The sequence below is a fragment of the Rhinolophus ferrumequinum genome, chromosome 15 (assembly GCF_004115265.2).
Source record: "Rhinolophus ferrumequinum isolate MPI-CBG mRhiFer1 chromosome 15, mRhiFer1_v1.p, whole genome shotgun sequence".
NCBI lineage: Eukaryota > Metazoa > Chordata > Mammalia > Chiroptera > Rhinolophidae > Rhinolophus > Rhinolophus ferrumequinum.
Genome location: NC_046298.1, coordinates 13,161,790 through 13,181,493, shown reverse-complemented (window position 1 = coordinate 13,181,493; position 19,704 = coordinate 13,161,790). Strand labels below are relative to the sequence as shown.

The 19,704-nt window shown below is 39.7% G+C and overlaps 1 protein-coding gene across 2 annotated transcripts in view; it reads left to right on the top strand.

Moving 5' to 3' along the window:
- Positions 1 to 19,704, top strand: part of CDH8 (cadherin 8) — a 323,683-nt gene that overhangs the window by 7,585 nt on the left and 296,394 nt on the right. For both annotated transcript variants that reach the window (XM_033129667.1, XM_033129668.1), the window contains exon 2: positions 7,873 to 8,323. In XM_033129667.1, the coding sequence (XP_032985558.1) occupies positions 8,045 to 8,323 (279 nt within the window). In that variant the 5' untranslated portion in view covers positions 7,873 to 8,044. The remainder of the gene's footprint in view (positions 1 to 7,872; positions 8,324 to 19,704) is intronic.

Sequence of the window (19,704 nt, the reverse complement as noted above, 5' to 3'; positions counted from 1 at the left end):
AGCTTCTGGTTTCTAACTATCATCCGTAGTTCTAAAATTCCTTGAAATCAATGGAAAAAAATCTGTTAGATATTTTTGGAAGAAGACATTACCTGAACCCAATTTCTAACTAGCGTTATCATAGCTGAGCTCCCTTATGAAAAATGTTTAGCTATTACTTTGGCCTCGTCTTTGAATTGATAGGAACTCCCTACTTGGACCAATTTCATGAAAATATAGATGATTATGAAATGCAATGGAATTTTTCTTGTAGAAGAAAAGTACCAGGTCATGTTGTTCAACAAATGGTTACAATGTGATTGAAAGTAAATAGCTCCAGTGTAGATAGATGTCTATTGCTTATACTTTGTCCTCTAGGGAGAAAATAATGATGGACGATGTCATGTCTTCTATCGAAAAGAAAGACATGGTTGACGGGGGTAAAGGGGGTAAAAATACTCCTGTTCAAGGTCTAATAAAACTATTTGAAGTCATTCATTTTATGTTAGCTGTGGGTAGGGAAAGCTATTTATGAAATGCTATTTCATTTATATCCAACTTGGTTGATGCCATTTTTTAGAAAATCAAGTGTTGGAAAAGATTATTTTATTACCTGTCTACATAGAATACTGGAATTTTCCCTAGTGATGTACACAACAAGAAATTGAAATAAAATGCACAGAGGACAAAGAAAGAGTGGAGAAAGGGGCTGACCATTCCACATTCGTAGGTGGTGGTTTTAATAGGCAAGAGAACTTACATAGGATACTTGTCTCAGGAAACCACAGGATGAGTACATTTCCACACCTGCCTGGGAGAAGCTTAAAAGTTTACCTAGAGGCCCCAGTGGGGTTCAGTATATATTCAGTTCATGTATTCAGTTCACTTCTTAATGACACATTGTTCTGTCAAGGCTGCATTCTTGAAGTGGCTGGTAGTGCGGGAACAGTGGGCAGAATGTACATTCTTAAGACAGGGAGGGGGAAAAAGCCTCCTCCAGTTACCCAGGTCCAGCTCGAGGGTCAGCTGGTATCTTCTCTGTGACTTCCTCCAACAAAGGGCTGGCACAAATTGTTTTCACTCATTAGGTCTTTGACTATTCAATGTTGAGCAGGTGATTTAAAGACAGCAAAAGATGTTTATTTTAAATGGAGAAGGAAGGGGTTTAGAATAGACTTGAAAATGGCTTTCTGGAACTACCCTGTCTTTAATTAGCAAGATAAGTGTGGGTCTTATACTCATCTTTTGGAGATGATCTCAATACAGTTCTTCCTTTAGCAAATCCAAGAGAATAGATTCATCTTTTATATTAGGTTGGTGCGAAAGGAATTGCAGTTTAAAAGGTTAAAAGTAATTGTAAAAACCTCAATTACCTTTGCACCAACCTAAGAGCTAACTAACTGTATGATTCTAAGAAAGTTTGTTGTTGTTTTATAAATAAACATCTGGGTTTATAATGCTATTACAAGGGACCTTATTTTGATCTTCCTGGCTTTGTCATAGACCTAGTCAACTCATTTTGAAATGTCTGTAACTGATGGAGAAGCTTCTATGCAAAGAACAAAGTTCTGACTCCATCTTAGAAAAGGAGAAGTATGTATTTTATTTATTTTAACCACTAATTATAGAACTTCAAGAAACTAATGCTTCCTGTAGAAAGAGAATAGCATGTCAATAACAGAGCAAAATGGATTTGGCAGGTATTATTTGGGTAAATGATATGCTTTTGGGTAGATAGACAGCTGGTTAAGTGTATGGTCTGGTGCCAAAGAAAGATGACAGAAGAGCTGCAGTTGAGGGGAAAGATAAACAAACATGTGTGTGTGTGTGTGTGTGTGTGTGTGTGTACATAAAAAAATTTAGAATCCTATTCTGCACAGGGAATCTGGTCAGGGAATTCTGAAGGCTTTAGGAAAGATGATTTATGCGTATTGTTTATATTTGGACACGTCCATGTATCGTTCCTCTCTAAGATCCAAAAACCATCCCTATCTGTCCTGCTCTAGTCACCCAGCGCTTGGCGTGAATTGCTCTGGGCCACATGCTGAATCACATACCCTGTGTTCCTGAAATACCACTTTGAATTCAATGTGCATTTACCTGTTTTGAAGCAGCCTGCTAATGGCTCTAAATTCAAGGTCAGAAACATTTTTAATAGAAACTCTCTGGTCTTATGTGTCATTTTTGCTTCCATGAAATATTGTGGCCACTAAGCCCAGTGGATAATAAAAGCATAATTTCCTGTCAACCACAATAATCTGTTGGATTGAATCCTAAAGTGTCTGTAAAAGCCTGTTTCTATTTTAGACGTCACCTATGGTGTGTGGCTTATCATTTGGAACTTTAAACTATGCTGTTTACAAATCGATGGTGCTGTATATTTTTGCATAATGACAACATATTTGAGAATTGACCGGAGTTCACCTTAAAAAAAATGTTGGGGGTCAGCAGAGTAAGATCCAGGTTGTAATCAGAACTATCTGTAAAATGTGAGCGTGTATGAAAAGTTGGGCTGTGAGTATCTTAACCAAGAGAAGATATCTTCTTACTGGGGGGGGGGGGGATTCTAAAGACTTTTTTATTTGTAAGAATTCCAGAGAGACTGTAAAATCTCTTTATCTCCCTCTTTGGGCGTAAATCAATGCAGCAACATTATAATCAAGTGGATTGCTTGGCCAGACATACATATTGTGGTTGGAAAATCTAAAAATAAATTGATTTTTTTTTTTTTACCCAAGCTTTACAACCTTGCTCAGTTTCTTTTTCCTTGCACAGAATTAAGCAATCTGTGTACACAGTTCCTATTCACAATGTTTATTAATTCTGATAACAGTGACATAATTTTTGGTTGCATCTCAAGCATTCCTGTAAAGCTATTTTCTGATTATCAAGAGGGCCAATACTGGCTCTGCCCGTAGCCGAGGTGCAAGCATACAAATAGTATGGTTCCCATTGTCACAGGAGAATCCCATTTCTCTCCAAGTGGCGGACTTTATTGAAGTGAAGGCCAAATCTCATCACCCCCAGTGAAGGCACCAGTCAGCCAGCCAGTTTTCCCAGTGTCACTACTAATGTCCACATGGAGTGGGGGAAGAATATTATGACGTCATGCAAAATCCCACATATTTCTACACTCCAGTGTCTGATATGTGTATGTGGTCCTGTATACATGGTGATAGTCAGTAATGTAAGGGCCGGGTGTGAGATGGCACGAAGCAGGAAGTGACTTCCCATAACCATCACTGAAGCCCTCGGGGCATCTTAAGGACATGGTCGGAGTTGGGAGCTGGTCTTATTCTCTGGAACCCCTGGCTTCTCAAACTGTGGTTCTCAAATTGGCAGCATCTGTGTTACAGGAGGGATGAGGAGAACTGCAGTCTCACAGGCCCCACCTGGTTTACCGGGCCAGAATCCACTTTTTAGAAAGAGTTACAGGTGACTTGTATATTAAAATTTGAGAAGCATTCTCTTCCCCCCAGGGGTATCCTGGAGGTAACTCTTACTGGGCTTATCAGAGCTGATTGTTAAATTTTCAGGAACTGTCCTAGAGTAGGATAAGGGTCACGTGAAGCTTGTAATTGGTCACGGTGGAAATATTTATATCATGGAAATCAGAAATTGGGTGTTCTTTTTCTTTTTCTTTCTTTTCAAGAGCTACTTGTTAAATATGTCACAGTACACCCTCACCTCTAACTGTCGCCGGTCTTTTCAACAGAAGGGAACCAGCTTTGACAGTATCTATTTAAGTAAAATAAAACATTGTTTAACATATCAACTCTCTGTGCTTCAGTTTGCTTATCTCTAAAAGGGGCATGATCATAACAAAGTAATCATACTTATATCATAGGGTTATTTTGAAGAGTATCTAAAACTATATAGAGCAAATGTATGTATATATACATATGTTGTCTTCTGTGATGGTTTACTATATCCATCCATATAGTGTGTGTGTATGTGAGTGTATATGATCCTTCTTGACTATTTCATAGTACCTAAACAATTTCTAAGTATTCACTTTAATCTTTTTGTGAAAAAAAAACTATTGGCTTTCCATTATTAAATAAATATTGTAAAAACTGAAACTGTTTCAGTAATTATAAAGCGATAGTACAAGTGGTTCAAGAATGTGGCAGAATTTGAATAGGGGTTCCTGAGTGTTTCAGGTGCTGGAAGCTTTGCAGAGGGAAGTAGCAGGAATGCCCAGTACATAAGAAGAAGGGTTTCCACAGAGTTGGGCCAGTTTCTCCCTGGAGCTCTGCCAGAGTTCTGCCGCTGACTGTGCCACGTTGCCAAGTCACTCCCCCTTTCTCTGAAAAAAATGAAGAGTTGGGTCGGAAGAGCACTCGTCTGTCTCCCACACCCTCTCCTTGGGAGGACATGCATTTTAATATCCCCAAAGCTTCAGTGAAATCCAACATGCTCTGCTCTTCACAGAGAACTGGCAGAGATGAAGGCACCCTATGTGACATGAATTCTGTAGTGGCTCTGACTAGCATGAGTTTGGTGGGTGGGGGGTAGACACCATGATTGTGGATTGAATGAGCTGGTAAGTAATAGTTTGAAAAACTCAGATACTGGTTCATTTAGAGATCCTGGAGCGGTTGGTGGTCTTGTTCCTGTCCATTGCGTGACTTACATGTTGTTTCACACTTAGCCCGCCCCAGGTGGGTAATCCCTTCTCACCATTTACATGACGCTTCCTCCAGGAAGCCTTCTTTGATGCTGTCAGGACATGTGGCATACCCATCACAGTGTATTCTGTAACTTCTCAGACTGTGTTTCACTAAACATTATAAGTACATATTTCTGAGTCTTTACCTTTTAGACTCTGCTTCCTGAGGATAAGAGCTCTGACCTGTTTGCCTTTCTGTTTCTGGTACCAGACACACAGTATATGCTCATGAAATATTTATATGCCGAGAGTGGGGGCTGTGGGAAGAAAGAGAATTTGGGAGTGAGATTACCTAGATTCAAATAATAGTCTGCTTTTTATTGCAGGTGTTCTTTGGACAAGTCATTTGATTATCATTTGATTATCTTGTGCCTCAGTTTTGAACAATACAGTGTAAGGCATAGTAAGCTTTATCTAAATGTAAGATATTATATTAATGGATACTGTTTTGGGTTCTGCATATAAGTATTTATTCATGGGTTCATACTAACAAATGAAGCTGTGTCATCGTATAAAACTCTTTCAGGGTCTATTATTACGTTTTACCTGATTCTGGCGAGTTCAGGTAGGCTACCAATTGTGTCGCATTTCATGCTGAGTGCCACTTGGTCGTTTCATCCAAGAAATGTCTATTACACATTTAAATTGGGATTAAATGTCCCTGTCCCGGAATCATTAACAACGCAGCAGATGCCAGAGTATCTTTGCAAAGTATTTGGCACAATTTAAGAATAACCATACGCTCTGGCCTTTCTTCAATGCTTTAGCAAGATTATCTCTTTGAATATCCCCACTGAACCTGTTAGGTGTAGGTATTATTATACTTGGTGTCATTGACTGGTCCGCAGTTGTAAAACTGATAAGTGTAGTGCGTCGACTAGAATTCAAACCCCAGGCAGGCTGACGCTGGAGGAACTTTTACAACGCTCTCATGGTTCTCCTCTCTGGCACTCAGGCAATGAAGGATGGCATACACGGGCTCTACGGCTTGTCATGGAGCAGGGTATATTTGTGGAGAGTAAGTCTCTTTGCCCTGAGCGATGTTTATTAGGCTGAGGCTCCATGACTAAAATGAGCCTCACCTTTGGTGTAATAGGTACCAGCCCTTTCCTCATTGGTACCACCCTCATCCTCCAGCAAACCATCTTACGGGAGAGTTTTTGTTTTTAACTTTTTAAAGTTTATTTTTCAATTACAGTTGACATTCAGTATTATTTTATATTGATGTCAGGTGTATACCATAGTGGTTAGACATTTATATAACTTACAAAGTGATCCCCTCAGCAAGTCTAGTACCCACCCGCCGCCACACATAACCATAGTTCTGACTATATTCCCTATTCTGTACTTCACATCCCCATGACTATTTGGACTTTTGGCTGCTTTTGTTTGTGACTCTCGTGCTTTGCTTATTCCCACTGCAGAGGTCACAGAGCGTAACATCTTGTTCATTCATTTAACTTTTTCTACCAGAGCCTCTCGAGGGCAGGGACCATGTCAACACCATCCTCGTAGTTTAGTGAGTGTCCCCCATGTTCTGGCTGCTTTACGGGTGTCTTGTTTCTGAGTGTCCCTACTGCCGGGAAACTAGGCATTATCCTCATCCTTTCGCAGAAGATAAAACTGAAGCTCAGAGAACTTCAGCATCTCGTCTATCATTACAGCCGGTGACCTGGGATTCAGACTCAGGTGTTTCTGCCTCCACCACAGACACGCTGCAGCAGACCATAATACTTCTTAGCACTGTCCCCGCTGCCATGTCTAGGAGAGCGCATAGCCTACGATGGACATGTTATAGATGCTTCTATGTAAATCGGTGGACTGGCAATTCACAAGGATATTAATATTTTGAGGTCTCGTATAAAGACCTTTTGAATTGAGTTTTAAATAGGAAGCCTGCAAAGGTCTGCTCTCACACTGGGATGAGAGAGGGTCTTAATGGAAATCTGCTTTACAGGTATGCTTGACTTTCCTGAGCGGGCTGCCATTCTGGGGAGAGTAGAGGACATTGTTCGGAGTTGGAGCCCTACCGAAAGCTTTTCTTCCCTTCAGTTTCCCAAACGCCTGCTGCTTGCAGGGGCTCCCGTGTTCACTCATCAAGGTGGGGACGCTTTTGAGGTACAGAGTCCTAGTGACAGGCGCGCAATCCCCCTGGCCATCGTGTTAGATCAGATCCCACCTGCTTTTGCAGCAGGACCTGGGTCTGCCCCTTTCAGCTGGCTTCTCTCAGGCCACCCATTAGCACAGCTAATGTTAAGGACTCTTGCTTTCCCATTCTGAGCCAGAAGAGAACCAGGAACCCAGAGGTGAAAGGTGCCCTGCCCCATTACGGATTCCCTGAGCTAAACCGTTCTCACCAGTGTCCTGAGGAATTATTTTCCCATTTAATTTAATTCAGCAAGGCTTCTCTCTGGGATGTGCAGGGAACATTACTTCTTTAGAAATAATTTTTTTTGAGAGGGAAGAAACACGGTTTGCCATGCTGAGGGTAAGCAAAAAATGTATTTGACACCTCAGGTAATGGGGATTTTTTTTGCCCATCTCTTTCTGAATCGCTTCAATTGAAAATTGTATTGTTACCGTATTTCCTTCCCAAAGGAGCTTTCCATAATTTAAATCTCCTGTTCACCTGTACATTTACAATGGGAGTCCTCGCACTGTCCTGATTGCAGCATACAGGCCGGACATTACAGAATTTCTCTCTGGGAGCAGCCTAATTGTATTCATTCATTACTAGCTTCCTGGTGGGGAATTGCATTCTGCACCCTGAACTCCAGGATCCCTTCTGATGGGTTGTGGCAGCGAAGACGGGAAAAAATTGGGGACATCTTCCTCCCCATTCTCATTCGTACATTAAAAAAAAAAGAGTACTCATTAAAGGCTAGTTCCTTTCTACAGTTCAGCACAAAGTGAACTAGAACCCATCTTTAAACTGGTAAAGAAAGACAGAAAGAGAGAGGGAGGGAGAGAGAAAGGGAGGGAATTGATATTACTGTACTTGACGCAGTTTTTAATAAGTCACATAGATACAACATTAACACCAAAATCTAAATAAACTTTAAAAACATAAAAGGACCTATTAGCTTGCTTGTTCTGATGCCTCAGATCGACTTTTTCAACTGAAGTTTTTTTGGGAAATGTGTACTGTTGTTCATTTCCCTGATTTTGAAAAGTGTTTCAGTGGACTTTTATCTTTCTTCCTCTTATTTTTCCCCCCACAGGACATTTCAATGAAAAGGAAAGCCTCTGGATCTTGTTCTTAGAGAAACTGTTTCGATGATGTCTGTTTCCTGTGCTACAGACACATGGCAGACCTGTAAGTAAATGCTCCGCTGTGCATGATGAATTGGATGGCTGCAGACCGGAGGCAAAAAAAGTAATTGTCTCATTTTCATGGTGATTTGCTTAACTGGTGGGACCATGCCAGAACGGCTAGCGGAAATGCTCTTGGATCTCTGGACTCCATTAATAATATTATGGATCACTGTCCCCCCTTGCATTCACACGGCTCCGATGAATCAGTCTCAAGTTTTAATGAGTGGATCCCGTTTGGAACTAAACAGGCTGAGTGAAGAACAGCGGGTTTTGAACCGCTCCAAAAGAGGCTGGGTTTGGAATCAAATGTTTGTCCTGGAAGAGTTTTCTGGACCTGAACCGATTCTTGTTGGGCGGGTAAGCTTCGTTTTTTTTTTTTTTTAAGATCTCAATTTCAGGATCTGTTTCTTGTCTTTAGATCTTAACGTCAGACTTGTCACAGTTGTTGCCACACTTTGCTGTAAGTACTTTTGGCCAGATGGTGGGTTAGTTTACCTATTGGTTTCTTTAGGAATATGAAAAATCTCGTGGTAACACTTTTAAATGCAGACAGACTGCTCTTCTGAGGAAAGCTCATCCCCCCCACCCCTTCCACCATCATAAATACAGTAACACTGGTGTGATGCATACACAAATAAGTGTGTTTTTTTCCTCATTTTGTACAAGAAACCTATATGCCAAACCTTTTCTCTCTAAGCTTATGGTGCATTTTTTCTCATTTTGGATTTATACTGCCTTGATTCCTAAAATGTTACTTTATTTAGAGACCATGTTTCTCTAATTTCAGGTAGATTTTTTTTTCTCTCTTTTTGTTTGTTTCTTTTCTTTCTTTCCCCCTTTTTTTTTTTTTTTTTTGGTTTGTTATTTCAATCTCTAACCAAGGATGATGAAGAAAGGGAAATTCTTGGCGTGGATGCCTAACAGGGCTTTGTACCATAATACAGTAAACTTGGCAATAGGAAACTAATTCATTCATTGTCCAAGGGAATCAAATGTATAGAATCAAAATTTTAATATAACGGTGCATGTGTGTGCAGGTGTTAAATGGGATTTACATTTGTTTCATTGTTGTTGGCAGGCTAGACAAATGTTCCTTGTGTAGATAAGTCACACTGTCGGTTGCTGGAGACCATACCCGCTTATTCTTCAGAACTGTTCACAAGCTTCTGTTAATTTTGACACACACCATCATATAGGTAGAATTGCAGCTATGAGCCTGGCATTACTGATTTTCCTACATCATATTCAGAAGTGAATCATGCCAATATTATTCGTTTCCCAAATGCAGGATTGAAAAGAAAAAAAAAATAGGACGGGAGTAAAATGTTGATATTCACGTCTTGAGTTAACTCTGCATGTCCCTGGGACCTTCTGATTGCTTTCCCGCTTCTGCCTTGCAAAGGACATTGAGCCTCCCCAAGGATTATCTTTTCTCATTTCATGTAATTCTGCTTTGACAAAGGAAACCTGGATAAGGCAATATGAATCATTCAAAGGATACTTACTAAGCCCTTTCAATGTGTCAGACACTCTCGTAGGCACACGTGGGGGCGTATCAATGAACAAAACAATGACTCCCGCCTTCAAGGAACGCACATTCCAGCCAGTATTGAGTGTTTATTATAAGAGTGTTGAATACTTTTATAAAAGCGCTGTGGGCACAATCCTATTTGCTGCTAACAATAGCTCCTTCCTCCTCTTCCTGTGCGTATGTATTTGTATATGTGTATATGTGTACGTGTATACCATTTTTTCCATAAGTCCAAAATATAAAAATCTCTAATATATACATACATATGTTTTTTGCAAGCTTAATACAAACTTAGGTAGCAGAACTGACTTGAGGTTATTTATAGTCTTAATACATCCCATGACTGTGGCTCATGCATTTCCCAGCAGAAATGTTAATGTGTTTGATTACAGGGTGCTATCCCAGACTCTGGGTTACTTACTGTACAGTTTGTATACCTTAATGTTTCTAAATGTGAAAACTTCTGAATTCCAAAATGCATTTGGCCCAGCAGGTTTTGATGGGCTTCTTCGCCAGCATTATCTTTTTTGTAAGTACAGAAACTGAGGCTTAGATGGAATAATAAAGCAAAACAAGATCATAGAGCTAGTAAACGATCTGAGTTTGAATCAGGTTGGAGATTCCCAAAGCCATAATTTTACCCAGCATACATCCTATTACATCTTAGTAACTAGCTACCATGTGTTTAAACCGTAATTTGCCCTTAAGAGTTATCGAGTGCTGAGTCTTTAAATTCCTACTTTCTGGATGTTCAGAATTTCTTTAGCCAGGACTAAGACAAGTCATTTCATATCATGTGAAACTCTGGATATACATGTCTACATACGTAATGGATGGATATTCTTTCCCTGTTTTTTTTTCTAGTTAATTCTTTATGGTGGTATATCACATGGATGGTATCTTATAGAATATAAATAAACAAACATGCTATGCCCTGGAGACCTTTCCATTTTTAACCAAATAGAAAAAGTAATTATATGGGGCATTGTTTTGGACTCACAGAATCCAATGACTAAGTTCACGTCCATTCTTTAACTGAAGTGATATCGAGGCAAATGTCCAGGCATTCAGCATCGTTTGTGGCTTAGAAATACTCAAGAAATCCACGCTTCTTTGAATGACAGATATGTTGAAATGGCAAAAACGCACCTGAATCTTGATTACTGTTTTTATGAATTAGCTCTTTCCTTGCTCCCTACGTTGGCCAATTCCTAAACAAATGCTAAATCAGAGTTAAACTTATTTTCTAAAGAACTTTTCTGCACACATTTCCAATCATACATATTTCCTCTTAAAGAAAACTGCTCCTGAATTATTATTGTTTAGCCTTTAAGAATCTTGCATTGTAACAAAGCCAAAAATACATTTTAGGTGACAGCTTCTAATGACGAGGCAGGCCGAGTGTGGAGATGACCCTTATTTGGGGGGTGGGGGGCCCAATGGTGCTTCACAATGTTTTATCTCTGTGCACACTCGTTCATATCCGATTCTAAACCACTTCATCGCTGCGTTTCTCCCCAGGAACTGGCTGAGAAGCATTAGTTAGTTCTAAACATTCCTGCTTTTTAAAAGGCCCACCTGCGAGTCACCAAGGTGAGGGCTTTGGGCCCCACAGACTGAGTTCAAGTCCAAAGGCAGAGCCAGTTTTTGAACACTTGGCTCCTCAGAGTTTCACATATACCCTCACCTCACCAATTGTCTGCTCTTACTATAGTGGTAGGTAGCTGGATGCAGAGAAAGAACTAAACCTTAGAGATGGCACTCTCCAGAGATTAGAAATGTTGGCTTTGCCAGTTTCTGGGTGATAACCCTGGGAAAGTTACTAAGTCTTCAAGGGTTATACAAATAGGATAAATAAGATCATATAAGAGTAAATGAAATAACGTATGCATTGTTCCTACACATAATAATTGTAGTTGTGACTGTATTAATTATACAATTGTGTGTGTGTGGGTGTTTGTGTGTAGTTGGAGTAGAGGACAAACTGACAGTTACATCAGTACGTGAGCACAAGAGTCCGGAAGAGCCATTTCCATTATTAGCCCAGGTACTCAGGGTGAAGGTAATGTTTAGATATGTATTGAAGGGTGACTGTCACTTAGCCTGCTGAGATAGGATGGAGTGGGAAATTAGGTGCCCCAGTTGGATAGAAGGGTTTATGCAATGTCATGGGTATAGGGTAGGACTACTGAGGGTCTCCTGGGTTAGAAGTAACATAAATAAGCCTGTATATTTCTTGTCAAATTAAAATGAAGTTGAAAGTCATATTTGTAGAGAAAAGCCTTCCCTGTTCCATTCTGTCTAAAAAATAACTATCCTATGTCCAATATTTTGTATCCTTTGACTATGCTTTATTTTTTCTCCTTTCGAAGGATCATTATCTCACATACTTTATACTTATCTTGTTGATGATTTATCTTCTACTACAATGCAAATTCTACAAAGAAAGGGTTTTTGTCTTCTTTGTTCTTTACTATATATCCCCAGGACCTGCATACAAGAAGGGCTCAGTAAATATTTTGCACAAGTAAATGAATGAATAACTCACCTAAGTAATGGAAGAATTTACGAAAGCAATATAAAATCAATCGGATTTAATACAAAGGGCAGTTTTTCAATAAAGGGACCAATGCGTTGCTTTCATTCTCTCTTTCTTCTTAGTATCTTATAGACCAGCTGGGTAGTTTAAACATCGTTTCTATATATTGATTGTAAAAGTCTTTCTTTGAGTTGGTGATAGTGGACAAGTGAATTTGTGAAAACAACTCTCTCTGTGGAGGCTGCAGAGAGGGAAGTCCCTCTTACCAGTGGCATGAAGTAGTGCAGGATAGTGATTTCATTATTTCCAATCCATCAGCAAACTTATGTTCGTTCTTAGGCCACAAAGGACACCAAATTCACACTTTGTAATTGTATAGTAAATTACAGAATTATATTTAGGGCACACATCCCTATGGAATAGGAAAATAAAGCAATATTTAAAAATGTGTGTAACATCTAAAGATTCTCAGCCCACATTCCTTTAGCTCTTGTTCTGTGGTTCTGTGATCCTCTGTTCCTCCTATTGCTTTATTTTGAGAGAAGCCGGTTTGCGGTCCAGGTGGTCAGAGATGCATCATAAATCCTTTCTCTTACATAAACTCCCCTGCTCTCTTTCCTCCCTTCTTCCCTCCTACCTGGGCTTCTGAGCAGTTCCCTTATTTGGATATAACTCTCTCACTGGTGATGCCACATCTATTTATAATTCTCTCCCTCCAAGGCACTGACTCATTTTCTCTTTTTAAATTTGACCTTCTAACCTTCCCTCTTCCCTGTAACTTGGAAATCGTTTGGGTGGCGCTTCATATGAAGGACACGGGATGCCAAACAATTACACTATATTACAGTTTACAGTGTCAGTGGCTGGTAAGAAAATTGTACTTGACATGCCATTATTTTTGCAGGCCGTTTGCATGTTAAGAGCACAGGGCTACCTCTCCACAGCCAAATTGTTATCTTCGGCCTTGCGAGAACAATTCACTGTCAGTTCCATGAAGCTTCTGCCTACGCAAACAGAGCCTTGTGCACCAATAATTTGGCAGGAATGCAAGTCAGCATTGCATGTCTCAATCTGGCCAAACATCGAGGGTTGTCTGTCTCTTGCCGAATGTCCTGACTTAAAAACAGCAGGCATCCCAGAGCTGTTGGAAATCTTTTGATGCTGATATAAATAAACGGAATAATATTAGTCTTGTAAGTCAGCAGAAACCCTACACACACACACACACACACACACACACACACACGTACACAGAGGCAGTGTATTAGGTGAGGTTGTGCATGAGTCCTTCCCAAGTCATCTCCTAATCAGATCTATCTATAGCCCCAGACTCTCACCTGCTTCATCTCATTTCTTAACAAGGGACCAGATGAGGGTGTAGACGATCTGTGCTTATCTCTGTAGATGCCCTGACAAGTAAATTCGTTCAGACTTCTTACGAGAAGAATCTTACATTTTTTGTCAGTTTTCTTAGGGTCGTCTCCTTGAGGCAGATATTCCCCCAACTTGAAGCAAAATGATAGTTGTCCTGTTTGTGGGTGATTATGTAACCACCATTTATGAGTAAATAGCAATAAGGTAGGCAGAATGAAAACAAACAAACCAAAAAAACACAGAGACTTGATTCCTATGACACATTTGAAGCCAAAGCTCGCAGGGAAGAACGGGGCAAACAAATGTTGCACAAGTGGAAAGGCTTTCGTTGCATGTTCACATAGCAGAATAGTAGGAATCATTAAACATTATTAACACTTATAACATAGGAACATGATTGCAACTGAATAAATACTAGAAGCAAGATATAAAATGTGTATAGGATATAATTTAAAAATGCAAGTGTGATATGAACAGAGTACTTGGCACATATCTATTAAGATATGTATATACACATAACATATACATATATATGTATATGTGTGTATATATATGTGTGTGTGTATATATAAGTATACACACACACACACACACACACACACACACACACACACACACACACACACACACACATATATATGGAGAGAGAGAGCCAAAAAAATAAGATGAATACAAGTCACATTTGACTTCTGCAATTACAAGAGGTGCTCCAAGCGGTTACCATAAGTATCCAAACACTTCTGATTATGGTGAACTACTGCTTGAGCAATTTGACCAAAGTGTCCATTTGTATACAAGTTTTTTCAACATTTACAAAAATAATGAACCCTTATGTACCCATCATCTTAGTCATCCATATTCAACAGTTTTGACCATTCTGCTATTTTTCAATTATCTGACCCCACAAACAATGCCGATGCTCTTTATTTTAAAAATTAATGTGAAGATAATTCCTAATTATATCTATGAATACTACCTACTGTTTCTGATGTAAAGAGTTCCCCAATTGAAAACAACATAAGATCATTAAAAAACTCCAAGTATATGATTCTATCTAAAGAATAAATGATATTCAGATAACCCATATTAAAAACAAAAAAGGATTTAATTCCTGATATTGATTCATATTAATAACTATACCACAAATCAATATAGGGAAACCTGTAAGGTAGTATACCAATATATTAAAACTTTTTTTCCCTAATCAAGTGATTGGATTAGCAGGTCTTTTTTCTTTATAATTTTTTGTTTTGTATTTTCTAGGATATGCTATATTATTATGTTAGAAAACATAATAAAATGAAAGTAAAATAGATGACAATGTTCTATTGTTCAGTCTTCTTCAAATCAATGCCAGCTCTTCCTAGCAAATTCTTGGAGCCAATTATTTAATGTGAAACTCATTTGTATTATACAGTTGGGAGGCCAATCTCATTAATTAATAAATTAAAGTGCTTAGAAACATGTGATCATTTTTATGATACTATGGAGGGAGAAAGAACAGCCAGTCTTATTGCCCTGCTAAATACACATGAAACGACTTTTATTACCCTAGAATAGACCACATAGTAAACAGAAATGAAGATTTTATTTTTGGTCTTGAAATGGGAAACTATGGAAACTTTAAGTAATATAGTCAGCCTGCATGTTGCTTGTAACCTTTTAATAAAGGAGAATAACCTAGAAAAGTTATTTATGGGATTATGTTATTTAAGAAAGATTAAAGTTTTACAGCACTCACAGGGTTTCATTTGACCTGACTATGCATATTTTTTTTAAGCAGTAGTTTCTTTGACATTTCAGCATTTTTCATCTTATTAAAATAAAATGCGTATTATTTCCATTGTAGTTAACTTAAATTCACCCCCCACACCCACACACCTGGACACAATTTGGTCATGTATCCTCTTGTTTCTAAGTTTTTCAGTATTTTGAAATACAGTAAAGACAATCTTATCAATGATTAAAGATGAATATTCAGCTAAGATGTGGCATGTTTTCTCGTCAGTACTGGTTTCCGCACCTCACATTTCAGACCATTCAGATGTTCTATCTGGGAGGAGAAAAATAATACACTGTGTTCTTATTACTCAGAGTGAAGGTCTGCAGACTAGCGGCATCACCTGGCAGCTCATTAGAAAGGGATCATTTCAGTCACTACCTGGAGACCCGGACTTACTGAGTCAGAATCTGCATTTTTAACAGGGTTTCCAGGTAATGCCTATGCACATTTAAACAGTAAAATAAAGACATACAGTTTTCAAGAATCAGTCTATCATCAATCAATTACAGGATAGCTTCAGTCATGCTTTTTGCTTTCTCTATTGAGGCTGCGTGAATTTTGAATACCACTCGGTTAAAGAAAAGGGTCCTGGGGGTGGGTGTTTGGAAGATCCCCAGGCAAAGTTTGAGGTAGAAGCCACTGTTCATTTCATTTGAACCCCACGTGGTTGGGGCAGAATACCATAGGCTGCAACATCAGTTTGCAGATGAGACTCCCTCCTATTGCAAGTGATGGTGGAGGCAACAGCCTGCAGATCTCCAAGCTCGATTAGTTAACAGGAACTGTTCCCTGCTCAGATGCATGAACTTTTTTTTCTTCTGCGTGTATTTACCACAACGCGGCAGATGTGCTCTGAAATCTGCAGAGTATCAAATGTCACTGGGCTTCTGCAGGAGACAATAGCAGAATCCAAATGAGCCTGATCAGAGGGTTGAGGAATATTGGGGGGACAACAGGGACGCTAGATGCATCTTTCTGTTTCTCTCTAATTCTAAAAAAAGCCCAGCTGTGTTGCATAGAATCTGTATTGCTATGAATATATGGTGAAGACCATGAATTTGATGACATTGTCCAGGGACTTTAAAGTGGGGGTAAGAGAGGAGGTTTTCAGGAACCAAAATAAACTGATGCTATCTATTAAGCGTTTACTATATCGTAGGCAGCTTATAAAGTTTGCTTGTTCCATTCTCACAGCAATCCCCTGACGAAGGGATCTGTATCCCCATTGCCATATCGGAGAGGGTCACTAACGGGAAGTGTTATTTGCATTAGGGATTACAGGTTAGACAAAGTGAATAAAAGGGGAGGCCAGGAGTCAAACCTGGGCATGGTGAGCCCAGAGCGTGTTCCAGTCACCATGGCAACATCTCATTTGAACCCCCTGTGGGAGGTGCTCAGTGAACTGGGCTGCTACCCCAGCTTGCAGGTGAGAAAAGTACTACTCACTGAAGTAAATCAAGGTATGGCCTCATGACTAGAAGGGGAAAGGCTTAGCAACATTTGAAGAGACACTTAAAGATGTCTATTTAGTGGCAAAGCCGCCACACCTATCTTTGCACACGCCGCCATATGCTTTGTTAGTCAGAGACAGAGGTGCCTATAAACTCTTGAGAGAAGAAAAGTATCCTTGAAACTTATGCATGTGGTAGCTCAGTTGTGCTTTCTTTCTGGGGAAATGAAAATGCCACAGTCCGGGGCTTGACAGGGCCCATACCAGGTACAAAGTAATTTGTGGGCTATTCTGCAGCTATAGGGGCTAGCATAGGATCTAACTGTCTTCTTTGCTTTCTCATTATATATATATATATATATACATACACACACACACACATACACACACACACACACACACATGATTATAATGAAGTAAGAGAAGAATGATGTAGAAGAAGGAGCAGCAGGAGGAGAATGTTTGTACTGAACACTTTGGACATCTTGCTATGTGTTTGGTTAGCATGCTTGGTTAGGTGAGTGGAGTGAACTGATTCTAGCTTTTTTCTGAGTTGGGCAGCATTCTTCACTCCTCTAAGCAGTAGCATTAAGCTAGAGAGCTCACTGGAAGCTTTGCCCACGACTGGGCAGTTCTGTGGGTTTCTCTGAAACGGAGAGTCACTAGAAAAGCAGAAAGAAGAGAGTGGTATGGTTGGTTGAGTGGAATGAAAAAGCAAACCCTGTATACGTAGACAGGAACTCAAAAAAAACAAAAAGCTTGTACCCTCCAGTTTCTTGGACTAATTTTTTGATGCTGAATAATTTAGTAAAAGTTCCCCGGGCCCTTGGAAACTGAGGTGGTGGACTATGTGACGGAAGCTCCAGAGGTGGGATCCACAGTTTACTGAGCTCGCTGCAGTGCCTTGCCCCATGTTTCTTGCAACTCCACATTCTTTCTCCAAATGGATGTGTGCTTTTCTGTTTCATCGCTTCCTTCCCAGATCTTTTTGTGGCGACCTTCTTCTGGACTGTTCTGTTCATGTCCTTTACTGCTGGTGCACTTTGACCACTGAGAATAACCCCCTCTGAGGAAAAGTAATTTAGCAGATTCTCCGAGGAAAAGTAATTTGGCAAAGGAACAAACGTGGCTATTAAAAAATTGACTAAATCCTGTAACTCCTGAAAGCAAGTCAGACTCCCGAGCCACTCAAAAGGCTTTATTTAGAAAAGTGGCAGCGTTATTTATAGTTGAGTTTTCTTGGCTTTTATTTTTTTATGTGCTTCTGGGAACTTAAAAGTATAAATGAATTTCTCATTGCAGTTTGCCTTTTGTCTTACGCTTGCGTGTGAGTGTGTGTGTGTGTGTGTGTGTCCTATTATTTCTCTCTTAGCGCAGTGTTGTTTTGGCAGAACTCATCCTCTGATTATGTCCCTGCCTTTGCAGGAACATTTATAATCAGCCTGGTGAGGTGTTTTCAGAAATCATTACACATTTGCAATGGCGGGTCCTATTGATCACAGCCATGTTTCTCTTGTCTTCTCCTCCGCTCTTCCTGTCATTAGACTTATACTGTAAAGGCCTTAGTTTTTTGTAGCTGTAGCCAGAGTCCACATCGCACCTAGAGGTGGGTAATACATCCCGATGGTCCCAGTTTTCTCTCCACCCCACAGGTTGGAGGAAAGTCACACACAGAAAGAAGCTGAGAGACTGAACCACAAGCATGGAGACATGCGCACTCCATACCCCTCACCCCACACACACAAATACACAAAAACAGAATGAGACGATGAGACAGTGTCAAAGAGGTATGGTCAGTGGGGCCAGGCAGCAAATAGAGAGTGAGACAGAAATGCTGCATGACTGAGAGTCAGTCACGTTACGAATGACACAACCTAAGAAAGGGGCCTTGACACAGAAGACATAGAAAGTGAGAAACCTCCATAGGAGGAAAGAATTTTAAAAAGCACAGAGGATCAGAAACAATGAGGAGACAAAAATAAGACAGAGTGACAACGGAGAGAGAAAGAGCAAGCAGAGAAAAGCCATATGGAGTGGATTTGGGGTCCACCGAGAGATTTTCACTGGGCCCAAACTAAATTTTTTTAGCCCCTAGACAGATGGGCTTATGCATACTTTTATGGCATTTTTGAACACGTAGGTCTGCTTTTCTTGAAAAGGAGTGCATTTGATTCTGACACATGGCATTTGCTGAATAACTGTGACTGGCAGGACTAGGCATGAAGTCGGAACAATTTGAACAAACCAACAAACATGATGATCTTTCTTCCTTTTAAATTTTTCCAGAGACACATTTTTGTTTTTAAAGTTACATACTTCTCTAGCAGTTGGTGCTAGAGAAGCTAAATCATGGTCATTTTACTTTGAATCAATAGGGAGCGTGGCACTTGAACCCACGAGTCTTTAAATGAAATAACCATGGTAGGTAAGTTCGTACTTACCTACCATGGAACTAATTTGCCAAAGAGGTGGGGAAATGGCAAAGGATTATGGGTAAGCCCTTGGATAATTTGCATCCTCTAAAACTCTCTAAAATTATGGAATGGGCTTTTGAAACATTGGGAGGAAAAAAAAAAACGTTTTATTAGGATTTATATTTCGTGTATAGAAACAATTTAATTTATGCAGTGAATTCCAAATAATGTGAAATGGCCATAGAGAAGGCTGAAGTCGTTTTCTATTTTTTTTTTTTGAATTTACAAATATATTTGACTACATAGAGTATATTTTAATGGCTTCAGAAAGAGTGGGCAAGATGGAAGTTGAAGAATATGCATAGGTAGGACCAAGGGAACTAACACCTCCTAGGTACCTAGTACCTTTCATGATATATATTAAAAAAAAAATCTTATTTAGGCTTTACTTGAACTGTGAGATATTAGCATTACCCCCATGTCCACTTAACAGATTAAGAAACTTACGATCTGGGAGGTTTAGCCACCATCCCAGAATGGCCAGGACCGTGGGGAACAGTGATAGGAATGCTGGCTAACTGATTCTAGAACCTGTACTTATTTCTGCCTGTACAGCACTGACTCCTCTCTCACTTTATTTGATTCTT